General features: G+C 40.3%; 1 protein-coding gene across 7 annotated transcripts in view; it reads left to right on the top strand.

Annotated features, from left to right (window-relative positions):
- Positions 1-18624, top strand: part of TNFRSF19 (TNF receptor superfamily member 19) — a 98106-nt gene that overhangs the window by 43260 nt on the left and 36222 nt on the right. For all 7 annotated transcript variants that reach the window (XM_087436305.1, XM_087436304.1, XM_087436300.1 and 4 more), the window contains one exon: positions 5121-5206. In XM_087436305.1, the coding sequence (XP_087292431.1) occupies positions 5121-5206 (86 nt within the window). The remainder of the gene's footprint in view (positions 1-5120; positions 5207-18624) is intronic.

The following is an 18624-nucleotide window of genomic DNA, read 5'->3' as shown; positions in this document are numbered from 1 at the left end:
AAATGTATGTAAGGAAAAAGAGTTGCCCATATATAAACCTAGTTAGGGTGATTAAATCTGAGAAAAAAGTTAATCTCTTTTTTTTTAATTGTCAAGTAAAAATTTTGACCTCTTGTTTGTTTGTTTCACTAGCAGACTGGGTGAAAGATTATACAGGAACTAATTTATTTTGCTTCATTGCTTTTGTCATTCCCTACTGTTATGTGGATTTAACAGCAAGAGTCTCTGACTCTAGGTATATCTCAGTTTACATAAGATTTTTTTATGTAAAATTTGTATGCAAGTCAGAATATTAGAAATGAAATCATTTAAAATGTATTAAATTTGCTTGTTAATGATAGAAATGCTATAGTGAATCCTTTTGTTGAGCAAAGCACCTGAAATTAATATTACAGATAATTTTCACTTAAAAAAAATTTTTTTTTCAATTTTTTTGTGACTTACCTTTTTTAAACCACTTTATTGAAATATGATTGACAAAGCTGTACATATTTAATATATACAACTTGATGAGTTTGGGATAAGTATACATTGATTGTAACCTTTGATGCACAAAAGTTTTAAGTTTAATATAGTCCACCTTGTCTATTTTTGCTTTTTTTGCCTGTTTCATATATGCCTTTCGGTTACCTTTTGGTGTCATATCTAAGAAATCATTGCCAGATTCAATGTCATGAAGCTTTTCTCTTGTGTTTTCTTCTAGGAGTTTTATAGTTTGAGGTCTTATGTTTAGGTCTTACTTTATAAATTCCAAAATAAATATTTTTTATTAAAATCAGGTGGGAAGTCACCATATTAATATCATTTAGACAGATTTTCACAGTCAAAAATAGAAGGTGGAGCAAATAATGTATCTGGGCATTTGATATAACTTATTTGATTTCAAATGCAAATTTTGCTTCAGGGATAAATCATACAGATTTGCTACCACTTTATCCAGAAAATAATTGCATCTACCTGTCCTCTAAGACTTGATCTGTAATTTATTCTCCATATCACTATTTTTGTCATAGAAAAGTTGGAAGTTTTATATATATATGTATGTGTGTATATATATGCATGTAAAGAAAATCACTTAAATTCCCACCGTCTAGAAATAATCACCATTAAAATTTGGTATATAATATCCTTCCAAACTCTTTTCAATGTAAATATATACATATAAATGTTTTTAGCTGCATTGGTAAATAATCTGAAAGAATGTATACCGAAGTGTGTGTTTGTACAAAATGGAATTATATTATTCACACTTCTTTTTTTTTCATCTAATGATATTTCATGAATTAAAAAAAATATGGGTGGTAGATCTGCATCATCATTTCTAAAGGCCACCTTGTGTTTCATCGCCTTGGGTCTACCGGGGTTGGTCATATCTGCTGTTGGGTAGTGGGATTATGCCTGATCGGCGTTTTTTCTTTTATAAACAGTGCTGTGATTGCATTCTTTACATACAGCTTCACCCACTTGATTATTTCTTTAGGATAAATTTCAAAAAATGAAATTACTGGGTAAAGGATGTAGACTACTATATTGAGTTCTGATGGCGTATTTAAATTGCCCTCCTACAAGTGGCAGTTTATATCCCCACTGGCGATGTATACATGTGCTTATTTGCCTGCTCACACACCAACACTGTCCCAATTTTCTAAGTAAAAATGGTATATTTTTATTGCAACTTGCATTTCCTTGATTAACTTGAGGTTAAACATTTTAATATTAAATCTTTTAAAAAACTTTAATTGCAGTATGCTTTTTAGTTTTAATTACAGGCATACCTCAGAGATATTGAAGGTTCAGTTCCAGACCACTGAGATAAAGTGAATATCGCAATTAAGCAAGTCCCACGAATTTTTTGGTTTCCCAGTGCATATAAAAGTTGTGTTTACACTATACTGTAGTCTATTAAGTGTACAATAGCATTATGTCAAAAAAATAATTTACATAACTTAATTAAAAAATACTTTATTGCTAAAAAATGCTAACCATCATCTGAGCCTTCAGCAAGTCATAATCTTTTTTTTTTTTATAAGATTTTATTTATTTTATTTTTCCCCCCAAAGCCCCAGCAGATAGTTGTATGTCATAGCTGCACATCCTTCTAGTTGCTGTATGTGGGACTCGGCCTCAGGATGGACGGAGAAGTGGTGCCTCGATGCGCACCCGGGATCCGAACCCGGGCCACCAGCATCGCAGCGCACACACTTAACCACCAAGCCACAGGGCCGGCCCAGCAAGTCATAATCTTATTGCTAGTGGAGGGTCTTGCCTCAATGTTGATGGCTGCTGATCGATCAGGATGGTGGTTGCTGAAGGTTGGGGTGGCCGTGGCAATTTTAAAAAATAAGACAGCAATGAAGTTTGCCACACCAATTGACTCTTCCTTTCACGAATGATTTCTCTGTAACATGCGATGCTGTTTGATAGCACTTTACCCACAGAACTTCTTTCAAAATTGGATTCAGTCCTCTCAAACTCTGCCACTGCTTTGTCAACTGAGTTTGTGTAATATTCTAAATCTTTTATTGTCATTTCAACAATCTTCACAGCATCTTCACTAGGAGTAGATTCCATCTCAAGAAACCACTTTGCTCATCCATAGGAAGCAACTCCTCATCCGTTAAAGTTTTATCATGAGATTGCAGCAATTCAGTCACATCTTCAGGCTCCACTTCTAATTCTAGTTCTCGTACTATTTCCACCGCGTCTGCAGTTACCTCCTCCACTGAAGCCTTGAAACCCTCAAAGTCATCCATGAGAGTTGGAATCAACTTCTTCCGGACTCCTGTTAATGTTGATATTTTGACCTTTTCCCATGAATCACGAATGTTCTTAATGGCATCTAGAATGGTGAATCCTTTCCAGAAGGTTTCCAGTTTACTTTGCCGAGATCCCTCAGAGGAATCACAATCTATGGCAGCTATAGCCTTATGAAACATATTAAATAATAAGACTTGAAAGTTGAAATTACTCCTTAATCTATGAGCTACAGAATGGATGTTGTGTTAGCAGGCATGAGAACAACGTTAATCTCGTACATCTCTATCAGAGCTCTTGGGTGACCAGGTGCATTGTCAACAGTCAGTAATATTTTGAAAGGAATCTTTTTTTCTGAACGGTAAGTCTCAACAGTAGCCTTAAAATATTCAGTAAACCATGTTGGAAACAGATGTGCTGTCATCCAGGCTTTGTTGTTCCATCTATAGAGCACAGGCAGAGTAGATTTAGCATAATTCTTAAGGGCTCCAGGATTTTAGGAATGGTAAACGAGCATTGGCTTCATCTTCAAGTCACCAGCTGCATTAGCCCCTAAGAGGAGACTCAGCCTGTCCTTTGAAGCCAGACAGTGACTTCTGCTTTCCAGCTATAAAAGTCCTAGATGGCATCTTCTTCCAATAGAAGGCTGTTTCATATACATTGAAAAGCTGTTGTTTAGTGTACCACCTTCATTAATTATCTTACCTAGATCTTCTGGATAACTTGCTGCAGCTTCTACATCAGCACTTGCTGCTTCATGCACTTTTATGTTATGGAGATGCTTCTTTCCTTAAACCTCACAAACCAAGCTCTGCTGGCTTCAAACTTTTCTTCTGCAGCTTCCTCACCCCTCTCAGCTTTCATAGAATTGAAAAGAGTTAGGGCCTTGCTCTGGATTAGGCTTTGTCTTAAGGGAATGTCGTGACTGGTTTGATCTATCCAGACCACTGAAACTTTCTCCACATCAGCAATAAGGCTCTTTTGCTTTCTTATCATTCGTGTGTTCACTGGATAGCACTTTTAATTTCCTTCAAGCACTTTCCCTTTGCATTCGCAGCCTGGCTAACTGGCACAAAAGGCTTATCTCATCTTTCAACATGCGTTCGTCACTAAGCTTAATCATTTCTAGCTTTTGGTTTAAAATGAAAGACATGTGACTCTTCCTTTCACTTGAACACTTAGAGACCATTGCAGGGTTATTAATTGGCCTAATTTCAATATTGTTATGTCTCGGGGAATAGGGAGGCCTGAGAAGAGAGAGAGAGATGGGAATGGCCAGTGGGTGGAAGAGTCAGAACACACACAACATTTATTGATTGAGTTCAGCATCTTATATGGACGTGATTCGTGGTGCCCCAAAACAATTACAATAGTAACATGAAAGTACACTGATCACAGATCATCGTAACCAATATAACAATAATGAAAAAGTTTGAGTATTGCGAGATTTACCAAGATGTCACACAGAGACACAAAGTGAGCAAATGCTGTTGGAAAAACGGCACCGATAGACTTGCTCAATGCAGGGTTGCCACAAACCTTCAAATTTGTGAAAACACAGTATCTGTGAAGTACAATAAAGTGAAGTGCAATAAAACGAGGTACACCTGTATGAAATTTTAAAATTATGAAATGTCCTTTTGGGAATTAATGTTCTTTGTCTGTTTTTCAATTGCAATGTTCACTTAAACCATAATGATTTTCTGATTTTATGTCATAGTCTTAAGTTATAGACAATACTATGACTAGAACCATTTTTCAGTTTTCTTTTGCCCATTAACTGTGTTGATGATGCTTTATTTAGTTTTACTCCTCAGATGTCTTTAATATTTGTGTCTGTGTGTGTGTTCAAAGCTGTTAATCTCTTCTATTCTGGCTCCTGGGTTTCTTGTCATGCCTAGAAAGATGTCCCCAAATCAAGATTGTATAAGTATCTCCCCACATTTTTCCATTGCTCTGTGGTTTGCTTGGCTTTTTTTTTTTTTTTTTTTTTGATCTCTGAATTTCAAATGTTAAAAACTAGCACTTTATTTATAAGGCGTTTTGTAGTTTAAATTACAATAGAAATGCCAAAGACCACTGATACTCCCTTACCAACGCCCCCACCTTAATTAGAAAAAGTGGGGCTGAATAGAAGCTACAAAGTTATGTTTAGTGGAATTGATACTTCTTAAGTGTTCACTGCATGCTCAGAGGGCTTTCTGAAAACGCGTCTAAGATACTGTTATATTTAAGGCTTTGAGATTTTTTTTTTAACAATAGAACTGGCAATGGAGACTGCCAGTAATTTATGACATAAATCTGTTTGCTGCGATTCTGAGCTTAGATGAAAGAGCTAATAAGGATTATTTTCCTTTCTCTTCTAGATTTTATAGGAAGACAAAACTTGTTGGTTTTCAAGACATGGAGTGTGTGCCTTGTGGAGACCCCCCTCCTCCTTACGAACCGCACTGTGAGTGAACTCCGCACAGCCTCGGCAGAAGGGCTCTTGGTCTTTTCTTAAACCTTTCTTCAGTTGGCAAATGGAGCAAAGTCTCTCTCTGCTCTGGGGCTTATAGTGTGCACTCTTTTATCAAGCTTCCAGCAGGACATAAAGCCCTTTTGTTGTGTGCCTCAGTCAGCAAACTGTGTCCATTGATTTGAATCTCAAAGTGAAATACAGACATTTTGCTGCTTCTGTGCTCCATTCAAACTCTTATCTTTCTTTCTTGATATATAACTCAGGCAGCTCCAATTAACTAGGTGGTTTGAATCCTCATGCATAATGTCTTTGTGCCACGGCCCCATGAATTACTGTGTTTTCCCTTCTTAGTCACCAGACCCTGTCACGCAGTGGCTTCTCTGCCTTTCCAGAGATGTTCCTCTCCACTAATCACCTGCCCTAATTAATGTATGATTAGATGGAATCTTAGTTCATTTCATTCACTCCTTCATTTTTCTCATTTAATAAATAAGAGAAAACCCAGTGAGTGCTGGAAATACAACTGTAAATGAGAAAATTGTGCCTTTTCTTCTTTGTATTAATATTAGTTAATCTTTTTGACCGTATTTTTCCTTAGATATAAAAGGTATTTGTTACAAGTTATCAACTTGCATTGATTTTAAGTAGGAAGAAGAGTGGCTCCTCACTTTTCTTAATCCTAAATGTAGATCTGGCCAATGAAAACCCACAGGTAATGGCCAGGAAAGGAATCAGCAGGTGCCTCCCACCCCCTGCCCCGTGTGCTCAGGGCATGCTGGTCTCTGCTGACCAGGCCTTCAGTGAGTTCTGCTTCCCCGTACACAAGACACAGCGGAGTCGGGGAGGGAGGATGCAGGGGGGCGCTCTGTCCGTGCCTTTCTGGGGAGCATTGGTAATATAAATGTTTATCTTTAGGGGTTGTTTTGATATAATTTTCAGTGCATGGGATCTGTCTTCTTCCTTCTTTCTGTGGCAAAGGCCCCTCTGAAATAATTGAAAGTTATTGCAGTATCTGATAAGGTTACGTAGTACTTCCATTTCCAAGAATCTCATGGAATTCTGTAGTCCATTTTATTATGTCCTTTACCAAAATGCGTCACTTTCTATTCTTTATTTGAAGTGACAGAAAGTCAAAAAAAATTGAAGACTCTTTCTAACTTTTATAAAAATGTATTTCTTTTTTTTTTTTTCTAATTTTATTTATTTATTTTTTTACCCCCAAAGCCCCAGTAGATAGTTGTATGTCATAGCTACACATCCTTCTAGTTGCTGTATGTGGGACGCGGCCTCAGCATGGCTGGAGAAGCGGTGCGTCGGTGCGTGCCTGGGATCCGAACCCAGGCCGCCCGTAGCGGAGCGCACGCACTTAACCGCTAAGCCACGGGGCTGGCCCTAAAAATGTATTTCGACCCTCCTCTTCATAATATGCAAACATTCGCCAAATAAATCATTGCAGTTAACAAATACAATATTGAATGCCTGTTATGTGTTAGTCACAATATGGAAATTATTTGTTTTACTTAATTTTTTCAGTCTTCCATCATCAGCCTGCATTTGTCAGTGAGGACAGCAGGTCCAGAGAGGTGAATAACTTTCCATTGTTGGCTGCTAGTTGGCAGAGACAGTAATCAATCTCCAGTCTGTCTAATTCCGAATATCGTCCTCTTTCCACCACACTCTACTGTCTTATAAGAAAAACCAAACTATCTGATCCGCCCTTTCTTGGCTGATACAATTTACTATATGTTGACCTTTTCTTGTATTGTTTGCTTTAATGTTCGTCATTTAATGAAAACTCTAAAAAATCTAATGTAGAGGAGACACTGAAAGAGCCTCTTTATGCTACACGGCCCATAAAAGGACACGTCCTCTTGCCAGTTAAAACAGAGCGGCAGCCTCGTCCTGCCCGTGGGCCAGCTCAGCCATCATATTGTCCAGAAGGCAAAGACTATGCACTTCATGCCAAACTACCGTAAAAAGATTTAGTAAAGAAATTGGTATTGCCCAGTTTAGAGTCATAAGTCTGAGGCACTGGAATTTTTTGCCTTTAGGGACCTGACTAAGCTTGGACATCATAAATTAGCCTTTAAACATAGATTTCACATTTAAATTTTAATGTCTTGTAAAGCTCTAAGTAAGTAATAATTTGAAAAGAAAATTAACTAGTTTAATTTATATGTATAGATATATTTCTACCTATGTGAAACTTCTTAGAAAGCAAAAAAAATGTTATTTTTCAAAGTCAGAAGTGCAGTGTGCACAGCTAATAGCCTTTCGAATCATGAAACAACAGTCTGGGGGTCTTTAGTGAGCCTTACTCTTTATCTCTGTAAAGGAAAGTTTGCTGCCTTTGGCACAGTTCTTGGGAATAATTCCAGAACACAACTAATCTCCTCAAAAGAGATCTTGAAGTCTTGGGGGGAAATTATGTAAGACGCCTCATGTTTTCATTTCTTCTATTTTGGGCTTTTCACCTCATCCACAAAGAACTGCTTCTTCAGGGATTTCTCCCCCTCAGGAGTTCCTGTATTATTTAGACTCTTAGTGGTAAGAAAGCAAGAGCACTCAAGCTACCTTAAGTAATGGGGTTTGTTTTGAGGATACACATGGTAGTGAGAGTCTAAACTTCCCAGGAGGAGCCTTTTCTGGGGACCCCCGGCAGCCCTGGAGTCCGGGCCCTGTCGCCCACCTGCAGCAGGAGGCTCTGAGCCCTCCCTGGGACTCCGTGTCAGCCCCACACAGCCTCCAGCCTGCATGACTCGGTTTACATCTCCTGGTTTTCGCTCATGCTTTCAATGGCTGCTTTGGTCTGTATTTCCCTGTGCAGGCTCCTGAGGGAGAGAATCTGATTGGTCTAGTTAAATACCATGGTCCTGTGAGGCAGAGCCTTTTTTGTTTACCTGTTGAACAAATATTTGAGTGCCTACTGGGTACCAGGCACACAATGGAGAACAGATAGACCCCAGCCCTCTTCTTCATGGAGTTTATGGTATAGTGGGGGCGTTGTCAAATAACTACTCCGAATTAAAGAGTATTCAAATTCTACACACATGGATGCAACATTATGACTGATCAGCCCCGTGCCTGCAAGGATCCATGGAGCTCTAAGAATGTATAATGGGTAATGACGTAGGAGCTTTAGAGAAGGCTTTCCCAAGCTTGGCCTTTGAGCTGTGATCTAAAGGATCAGCTGGAGGAGGACGAGCCTGACAAGGAGACTAACAGAGGGGCCTGGGAAGTGGGAGGAAGCCAGGAGAGTGGGGCGTCCCGCAGCGTTGGATGCTGTGTGCAAGTCGAGTCACTTGACACTGAAATGGCCTTTGGACTCAGCACCCTGGAGGTCTTTGAGGATATTGACAAGAACCATTTTAGTGAGTAATGGAAATGGAAGCCAGGTTATAATGAAACGAGAAGTTCATGTAAGGGGAGGAGTGCAGACGATTGTAGACAGCTCTGTCCAGAGGTTTGCCTGTGAAGGACTAATAGGGTGACACATGGAGTGTGCAAGCAAGGGAAGCGTTTGTTTTATTTCGTTTTTAGGTGAGAGACAGTCTGCTTGTTCGAAGGTTGCAGGGAAGGATCCACCTGAGAGAGGTTGACTGTTTTGTATGAGAGAATGATCAGTCAGGTAAGCTTTGCTGGGGAAGGATCCCAAAGCACAGGTGTGGGGCTTACCATCTCTGGCAGGAGGGAGAGCTCCCTGCTGTAACCAGGGAAGGAGGGAGCGGGGCAGATGAAGGTGGGCTTGCGCATGCAGTGGCAGTGGGCAAGAGGTTCCTCTACATGGCTTCAGTGTGTGTCAAGTAGGAGGCACCGTGTTCTGCCAAGAGAGTCAGGAGCCAAAGAACTCAGAGGCTGAAAGAGCACAGGTGTCTGACGTTCTCGTTATAGAGAGGACAGCTGATTAGAGAAAATAGTGGGTTTCCCAGTAGCACCAGGGTCCTGCTGGAGTTTGTAGTCATGGCGAGGCATTGCCTACTTCTCATGTGATGTCTCTAGGGGCTTCTGCTGCGAGGATGACTCAGGCCACCTCTGAAGCTGCCCCAAGACGTATGTAAGTTGTACCCTAAATGTGCGGCTTATAGCAGGCTATGCAGACAAGTCTTTAAAAAGGATGACTAAGTGTTAATAACACAGGAATAATTTTAAATGGATGTAAATACATTTTCTTATATTTATATAATACGTGAAGCAAACCAAAGTAACAAGAAAACACAAGATTGAAAACTTCCCGTATTTCTGTCAACTCTCCTAGAGGCCACCCCACATCCATACTTGTCTATAGCTGGTATAACTTTGGCAAGTGACTTAAATCCCCTATTTCTCGGTTTGGTCCCTGTAAAATGGGGTGACACCTCCCTGCTAAGTTGTTGTAAGTACTAAATAGTCACCAAGTCGCCTAGCACAGTGTCTGGCAGGCAGGGTCTCCAATCCACTGGCTCCCTTCCTTGCTCCTTCTACCACACAGTGCTTCTTGGATGCTTAGATGGTATCTCCTAGCATCTAGGGGGAGTTGCTGTCTTGAGAAAGGGCCAAGTGACTGCCCAGGGGTGCGGTATTTAGCAGGGGCAGTGGTTCAGAGAACAGCAGGGAGCTAGCACTCAACAGGAAATGGCATAATGGGAGACTGAGGAAACTTTGGCCATCAGATAACAAATAGGTTCTCTGCAGCTCAAATTTGTAATAAAGAATGTCTAAATAGAAGTTTCTGTCTCTGTAAGGCATACATGTATTCTTTGTACAGTGATCTTAAAAATGAGAAAGAAGCTTCTATCTCTCATGACTCTTTACTCCCTGTTGGCCGAGTCTTCAGAAGTCCTTAAAAATGGGCCATCTGTCAGAGGCTGTGGAGCAGAGTAGAACACAGAGTGGGACCTGCTGCCGGAAGTTTTGGGTTCATACCTAGGCTGTGGCTTTGTGATGGTACTGATGTAGTGGATTTTTGTGAGCTTGGGCAAATGTGTCACCACTTCGAACCTCCATTTACTCTTTGGAAAATGGGGATAATCATGCCCATGTTGGCAGATTCTGGATAGAACTAAATGAAATAGTATCCAGAAACATGCCTGTCACAGAGTGAGCTCAGTAACGACTGTCTCCCTGCTGGCCTGCCTTCTTCAGAATGATGGCTGCACCTGCCGCATATCCCCTGGGCCCGCCCCACCCAGGTGTGCTCTTTGGAGGATGCGGAGGTTGGGAATTGTCACATAGGGGGAGGATCTCATGATGTGGCTGGCTTTGAGGTTTGTCCTGCTGGCCCTTCACCCCCACTGGTGAGTGAGCAGTGAGGGAGACCCAGAAAGGTGCTGCAGTGGATTTTTGTGTTTGGTTACTGAATGGCTAGAACACCAGGCTGAAGAGACCCTACTCAGGCTGATCTCTTTCCTCTCTATCCCATTGCCCAATGCCTCACACCCTGTGCCCAACCAGCATGAGCTTTAAGCTTCCCTTCCCTCAAAATAATGATGAATGTTTGAATATAACCAACTAGTCCACCCATATCCTTCGTCAGGTCACCAATAGCATTAATTTGTGAGAATGACTGGTTGGGCATGGAGCATGGGGTTGGTTAGTGACATCACTGTAAATGGCAGGTAAATAAAAGGCACCCTTTACCTAGAAATCCCTGCTTCAGGCTTTGCTCATCGTCTCTTCACGTCCTAATAATGTGCACCCATTTAGAACATTAAGGAGAAAGAGAACACATAAGAAATTTTAGAACTATATCCTGCCCAGAGTCTGATAAGAAATGCAGATTTTGTATGATTTCTTTTAGCAATGTTTACTTAATTTGGAACAAATACTGTGGTTGGAACAAATGGTTTTGAAAAAAGTCAAAGCGGTTTTCGCCCAGTACAGCTTTAAGTGTGTTTAACCTAGCTGTTTGCTTTGTTCTTGGGGGCTTTGTAAAACAAGCCACGTGATTCTAAAGAGATAAGCTATCAGATAAGTGCCTGTGTGGGGGAGAAAGAAAAGCAGGAGCTATGTTGACCTGCAGCTATTTAGGAATTTTACGTGGTTTAATACACTAAGAAAATAGCAGGTCTCTGTACCAATAAGTAATGAATCACATTATTGAAAAATGATTATTCTCCAAAGGAAACTTAAAATATCCTCTAGATAATGAATAAAGTAATTTCAAAATAAACTTTTAAAAGAAATATTTGCTCATTAAAGATAATTTTTAAAGTTGAGTAGCACAAAGGAAGGGAGAACACTGTAAACGAAACATTTCCAGCATTTGAGCATCCAAAACAAAATACAGCATTTTGATGGTTTTCTTTCATTTTTTTTCTATCTATACCTCTGATTTTTAAAAAGTAGATGTAATTATGCTGAACATACTATTTTTTATCCTTTTTCCACTTGAATTTTCCGCTTTAAATTTTTTCATGTACTATATTCTAAGCATTACTTTAATGATATTATTGAGTAAAAAGTACCATTAGGTATTTGGGTTTTGGGCTGCTGCTGTTCACATCTCCGTGCAGCACCTTTCCATATTTACGCACTAATGGATGATGCCCACAGGGTATTTATGTGTCCGAAGGTACTAATATTTTTGTCTCTTGACAGGCAGTGCTAAATTATGTTAAAGTAAGGGTGCCGGGTAAACACCTCTTTTAAAGAAAACAAAAACAAATTTCAAAGGAAATAAATTGGAAGTGTTTGAAATCAATACTAATGTGGGTTTTCAGGTTTTCTTCAAAGGAAGAGGGAGAGGAGGAGGAGGGGTGTGGAAGGAGGAGGAGCTGTCACTCATGGCAAATAACAGTTTTACCTGAATGTTTTAGCCCCTAGACTCCTGAGGTTGGGAACCCAGTTCCTGATCCTCTCCCAGCACCCTGTGCTCTGCGTCCTGGGTAAAACATTTACTGTGTCTGATCAGAATAAATGACTATATAATGGGTCGCGGAAGAGATGCAGATAATCCAAAAAGTATTTTACATTTCCTTTAGAAACATCATGTGATTTTTATTGTTTCTGTGTGTGTTTTTTGTTTCTGCAGCAGTGTTTTTCTGAAGAGTTTGCTGATACTTAGTGGCCTGACTTTCGAAAGTACTTATTGGATCCTCTGTAGGATGTGTCCACAAAGCCACTGTGTCCTAATTAAGGGTTTACTCGGGGTTTCAAGTAGTCTGTGGTCCTCAGGCCAAGACTGTTAAGTGCTGGCCAGGGGGTTGCTGCCATGGGTTGTGTTGACGGAGCCTAGCTTCAGGGACTGTTTCAGGAATAGATGAGTGCCGTTGTGCCTCCTCAGCAGATCCATAATGCAGTAGAGAGAGGAGCTTCTTAAAGAGGAGTCTTAAAAATTTAGCTCTTTCCTGTTAAACAGGATTTAGGGAATAGGAGGGCAATGAGATCAAAGAGAACTCAGCACAGACAAAACAGCCTCTGGCTTGTGGCAGACAGATTGCAAAGCCAGCCCTCCCCTCTGACATTTGAAGCAGAGATTTCCTCTGCTCTTCACTGATTTATTTGTTGGTTTAAGAGCCATTGCTCTTCTCTTCCTTCCACTCTCCACAGTTCCCTGCTTCCCTTTAGTATCTCCCTTTCTTTTTATCAGTGTTACATGATTTCATTATTTTATTGAGAAATAATTGAAAATGGTAGTAGTCAAGGTTGCTTATGTGGAAACCAAAGAAACAGAAACCAGCCAGGTCTCCCTGCAGAACCCAGCACTAGAGCTCTCTACGGAGAGCAACGCCTTTTAAGCCCTCCCATGGAATCCATTTATTTTTTGTTGTAAGCATTGGCATTTGGAGGGGAGAAGAGAGGAAAGAAGCTAACAGGCAGAGACGGATGCTGCAGGAAGTGAAAGGGCAGCCTGCGGTCCAGCGGGGAGGAGTCAGAAACACCGCAAAAAAGAGCCCCAAGAACTCCAAACACTGTCATTTTGTGCCATTTAGCATAGAGCAAACGGCCTGTCCATCCTGGTGAGTGACCTCTGAGGTCTTCTCCCTAATACCGCTCAGTACCGTAATTATAGTTCTCATTATTATTCTGGACCCAAAAATGGGGTGGGAGGGACGATCAAGTTACATTTGTTGAAGTCTTTTTAAGAAAGCAGAAAACTGTTGTAGTTTAGTTCAGAATGATTTCCATTGAAAATAATCCTTTGTTAAGCTTATTTGGTTATCAAGGTAAACAACTGTTGTCTGAAAATAGGTTGAAAATTTGTTCTAGCAAATTTCTCATTTTCTGAGGATGGCAGTTTAAATGTCTTGGCCTCTTTTTAGAGAAAAAGTGCACTATAAATGCAACTGCTCTGTATGATTATTTAGCTGTTTCAAATATTTATCTTCACTTAGCCCTAGTTTCATTCAAGTTCTACAATCAAAAATCCTTAAAAGAAAACAGTATCTTAAACTCATGTGCTCTACATTCATTCTTTTCTCCCAATGTAAAATTGATAAATATTTGTAAGCCATTAACTTTGTTCCAAGTAAAAAAAACGAAAAGTTTAAACGCCTTGACTGAGTCAGCTGACAGTGTCCCCTGAATCTGGGATGCTGTGGACTGTTCTTGGGACTGTCTGAGCGGCCGGAGCATCCTGAGCTAAAGGCACAGAGGGAGCCCAGAGGCTTTGATCAGCCCTGCGAGCCTGGTGGCAGTTGATGATTACCTAGTCAGCTATAAATGTACTTCTCTGCCTTTATCTTCAGTCTCTTTTAGACATTTAAAGTCAATGAGCTGGTTTAAATATTTACTCATGAAGAAACAGGTTGTGGTTTGTTAAAGGCCATCACTAAATTAAATGAATGTTAGATTAACTACAGTTTATTTAAAAAATATATAATCCAGCAGGCCCGTTTCTTTAAGTTGTGGACTTTTACAAATGGCACAGTGATTTGTGTGTGTACCCATTAAATGCTTAAAATAAATAAATGTGGAGAAAAGCAATCTAACAGTTTGTGCCAAACCTGTAGTGGAAATACTGAAAGTGTGAGCGCAGAGATCACTCCCCTTCTCACAGCAGAGCAGCCGTTCTCGTGAGCTCGTGTGTTAGGGCTCACACTGCGCCCGGGGACCAGCTCCTGGTCTCTTCTCAAGGGGACTGGACTCTGTATCTTTCACCGATGGATTGGGGGTCCTCTTGTCTTTAAACATGGGTGAGTGCCTGGCCGCTTCCAACATCAACTACTGAAGCAAGGGGATTTAATTTGAGGAACATCGTTTTGAGGAGGGAAAAGGAAAGCACCAGAAGAGTTAAGATAGCAAACATTTCTTACATTCTGAAAGGCACAGACACTTCAGCTGCATTTCTCAGCCGCCCTGGCAGTAATTCTCTGCAGTGTGCATGTCTGATGCCCTCACTCTAGGCCAGGAAGCAGTCATAGGGATGGGGAGACGGGGTTCACACCCAAGTGGGCCTGACAGCACGGACGTGCCGCGCTCAAGACTGCCTCTCCATGTGAACTCAGAAGGACCAGGAAAGAGAGTTTAAAAATAATTCTGAAATTAAGGGAAAAAAATGAAACTTTAAATAAAATGTAATTGAGTCATCCTACTTGAAAAAATAGTGTAAAATAACATAAAGGTTGGAAAAGGTAGTAGAAAGTAAAAATAGGAAGCTTGAAGTCACATATCAAACAGAACTTAATTTTTTAAAAATAATGTCTCACTTCAGGTGTTTAAAACAGTATTTTAATTATTTCATTTATTATTTTGACCATCTCGGAGAAATTAAGTATTCATGAGAGTTTTGTCTGCATTATGAATCATGTAGCCATTTTTTAAATTAAATGTTGAAGAAACATCTTTTCTTGATACTTACACAATTTTAATTAAAGGGGAATAGTGCTTTTTTTTAACTGTTGCAAAATAAATTTTTAAATTTTATTGAAATGTAATTGATATACAAGAAGATGCACCCATTTTAGGTATACAATTCAGTGGGTTTTGACAGATGTGTACACCTGTTTTCATCTCCCCAGTGAAGATGTAAGTCATTTCTGTCATCTCCCCCAAAAGGGAGATCATTTTAAGCAGTGACTTTGGAGTGGCCTCAGAAGGGTTCTCTATCTTATTTACCAACAGTCTTGAAGATACGGTTTGGACATTTTTTGTTCTCTTTGCATTTTAGTAATGTATACATTAGTGTTTTCTGTCTCTGTTTCATTTTCTATCAAGAAACCAAAGGTGGGGGGCGGCCCAGTGGTGCACTGGTTAAGTGCGCGCTCTCCGTTTCAGTGGCCCGGGGTTCGCAGGTTTGGATCCTGGGTGTGCACCGGTGCACCGCTTGTCAAGCCATGCTGTGGCGGTGTCCTGTATAAAGTAGAGGAAGATGGGCACGGATGTTAGCCCAGGGCCAGTCTTCCTCAGCAAAAAGAGGAGGATTGGCAACAGATGTTAGCTCAGGGCTGATCTTCCTCACACACAAAAAAATAAATAAAAATAAATAAAATAAAATAAAATAAATAGAAATGCCCTTTAAAAAAAAAAAAAAAAGAAACCAAAGGGTTATGGTATGCAATGTTGATTTTTGTCTTTAGATGATTTTCTGCAAAATCTTTAGTATCAAACTTAAAAAATGTCATTGAAAGATCAATCATTCCTGGAAAGCTTTCCAGTGGGCATGGGAGGCATGCTTTCCTTTAGAATGAGAAGCATGACATTTTAAAGTTCTTGGTATTCGGCTGTTTAACTCAGGACCCCTGTCAGCGGTGGGGTTGGGTGAAATACTTTTGAGAGCCTAATGGTGGCCTAGATGTCGGCGAGGAGCATCGTGAAGACGTCTCTCCAATCATGAATCCCCTGCAGACCAGTTTGTCCTTGTTCACTGACGAGTATGGTGAATGCCTGCTCTGAGCACTGATGGGGACGCTGGGGCCCCTGCAGTGAAAAGCAGACTAAATCCCCAGTCCTCGAGGACTTGACATTCTAACGCTCCAGAGCAGGGGTATTCTTTAAAATAAGGTGGTCAGGACCCTAAGGTAGGGCCCTCAAGGAGGGAAGGAGGGAGCAAGCCGTGGGCAGAGTGTTGGGCAGAGTGAGCAACACACTTAGCAGAGGCTGGAGCCCGGTGAGTGGCGTGGATGGACTCAGGATGTAGACCAACTAGGGCTAGTAGGCCGTTGTGAAGATGCAGGTCTTTACTCTGAGGGAGGTGGGAAATGTGATCTGACTTCAGTTTTAAAAAGATCCTTCTGGCTACTGCTGAGAACAGACTTCAGGGGAGCAAAGGAAAAAGCAGCAAGACTAGTGAAACACAACGTTTTTATCTGATACAATAAATGTATGCAGTTTGAAGAACTGACTTTCCACCCTTTTCTCAAGAGATAATTATTAGTTTAGTTTATTTAATTTAAATACATTTAATTTATTTAATTATTAGTTATATTAATAGTATAATAATTGTTTTGTTTTGTTTTACTTGGAGGTGTCACTGTCTCCATTTTTTTTTTTTTTTTGTGAGGAAGATCAGCCCTGAGCTAACATCCGTGCTAATCCTCCTCTTTTTGCTGAGGAAGACCGGCTCTGAGCTAACATCTATTGCCAATCCTCCTCCTTTTTTATTTTTTCCCCAAAGCCCCAGTAGATAGTTATATGTCATAGTTGCACATCCTTCTAGTTGCTGTGTGTGGGACGTGGCCTCAGCATGGCCGGAGAAGCAGTGCGTCGGTGCGCGCCTGGGATCCGAACCCGGGCCACGAGTAGCGGAGCGCGCGCACTTAACCGCTAAGCCACGGGGCTGGCCCAGTAGTATAATAATTGTCGTATTTTGCTTGCTCTGTGTGATGTGAAAGAAAATTACAGAACATGGTTGATTTTTTCCTAAACTTGGGCAAAACACCCATTTGAAAGAGGTTAACTTAGGATTTTACATCATACTGTAAGATTTTACTTCATCATAGGTGTTTTCTATTATTTTAGACCCTGAGGACACAGATAAAGATCTGAAAAACAAAATCAGGGAGTTTCTAACTTCTAATACTAATTAGCACCAAAAGGCACGTTCGCATAACTACCTCATTTGATCATCCAAAGACTAATGCAAACCAATATTTCCTTGATGTTTTCTGTGGATTAGCTCATTTAATCTTGACTCTGAAGAGGGCTTGATTTTGAGTCTGGTCCTAACACCTAACTTTCAGACAACTTTTCTGTCCCAGTTTTTTCATGTACCAAATGAAGATTCTAATAATTTTAAAAGAGGAAATAAAGCCTTGGTGAAATTCCTGAATCTGCTTCATTTTCCAAGCTTCAGGAAAATTGTGCTCTTTCTGACTCAACCCAGGGTTTTGTTCTTTACCATAAGTTCTGTCATTTGTAAAATTATAAATAAATTAATAACTAACAATTCTCTTGGAACAGAAGATAGCAAGAAATACAGTCCAAATCTAGATTTGGAAACTGTGCATAGACATACACACATTTCTTTCTTAGTTGGAAGTTAATGGGCGGAAATAATTTGAGTTTCATCATCTTAGAATAATTTCACAGAAGATTACTTCTTTAAATACTGCAGTGAGGTAAATAAGAATTATCCGCTTTACTAATAACAGGGAACCTGGGAATTACAGGATGCAGAGTCCTTAGATGAAAGCGTGTGTATCTCGACATTGCCTTCTTCAAAGATGAGGGGAAATGAACAAGGTCGTGCTTTCAGAGGACGTGGGGTCTGGGCCGTACAGGGCGCCAACACTCAAAGGGTTAAGCAGAGTCCGCTCTGGAACAGGGAGGGCAGTGGCCCAAGTTTCATGTCTTTGTTCCAATTCCCAGATGGCAACCCTGTCTGTCAATCCCAATTGAAGCAAAACTATTTTTGAGCTTGCATATCCTTCAGCACAGATGTTCAAGGCCATAATAATGTGTTCCTTTTATGTTGTCTTTTCTGTTACTTGGTGTAGAAGTTTAAAAGCTTCGTTGTTTCATCAGTCAAATAAACACAGCAAGACCTCATAGGACTGGGGGGGTAATAAAAAGAAAAATATCCTTGAAAGCAGAAAAAAAATTCTTTTACATTATCGTGTTTGCAGAAAAATACTATAGACAATCTGCTACCATTTTGTGGCTTATCATTTTTTCAGTGTTAATTATGGTATTTATCATAATTAAAGTACCAAACAGTTATAATCCACCAAGTGCCAAAGAGAATCTAAAGTAGTGAGCTCGCTCTTGGCATAACAGACTTTCTCTGAACAGTGCATGGTGGTAAAAGGCAACCCCAGAGTCCAAATTGTGGGCAGTGATGGCCTGTTGTTCACCTCCCTGCCTCGCTAGCCACTCTCCTGTGGTAATTGCTTTCTCTGTCTTTCCTTCTGTCTGTCTTTTTCTCTTAGAGACGTGCATGATAATATTCGGCCTACATGATTGTGGTGGGAAGCAGATCTCTAGGCCAAGTGATCCTTAAGCAAGAGTAAGGGCAGCAGAAACTAAGTTTAGTTAAGCGATTTACCAAGTCT

Source organism: Ceratotherium simum, chromosome 10 (genome assembly GCF_057802395.1).
Source record: "Ceratotherium simum simum isolate JZ-2026a chromosome 10, ASM5780239v1, whole genome shotgun sequence".
NCBI classification, from domain to species: domain Eukaryota; kingdom Metazoa; phylum Chordata; class Mammalia; order Perissodactyla; family Rhinocerotidae; genus Ceratotherium; species Ceratotherium simum.
This window is presented reverse-complemented; position numbering and strand designations above follow the sequence as displayed.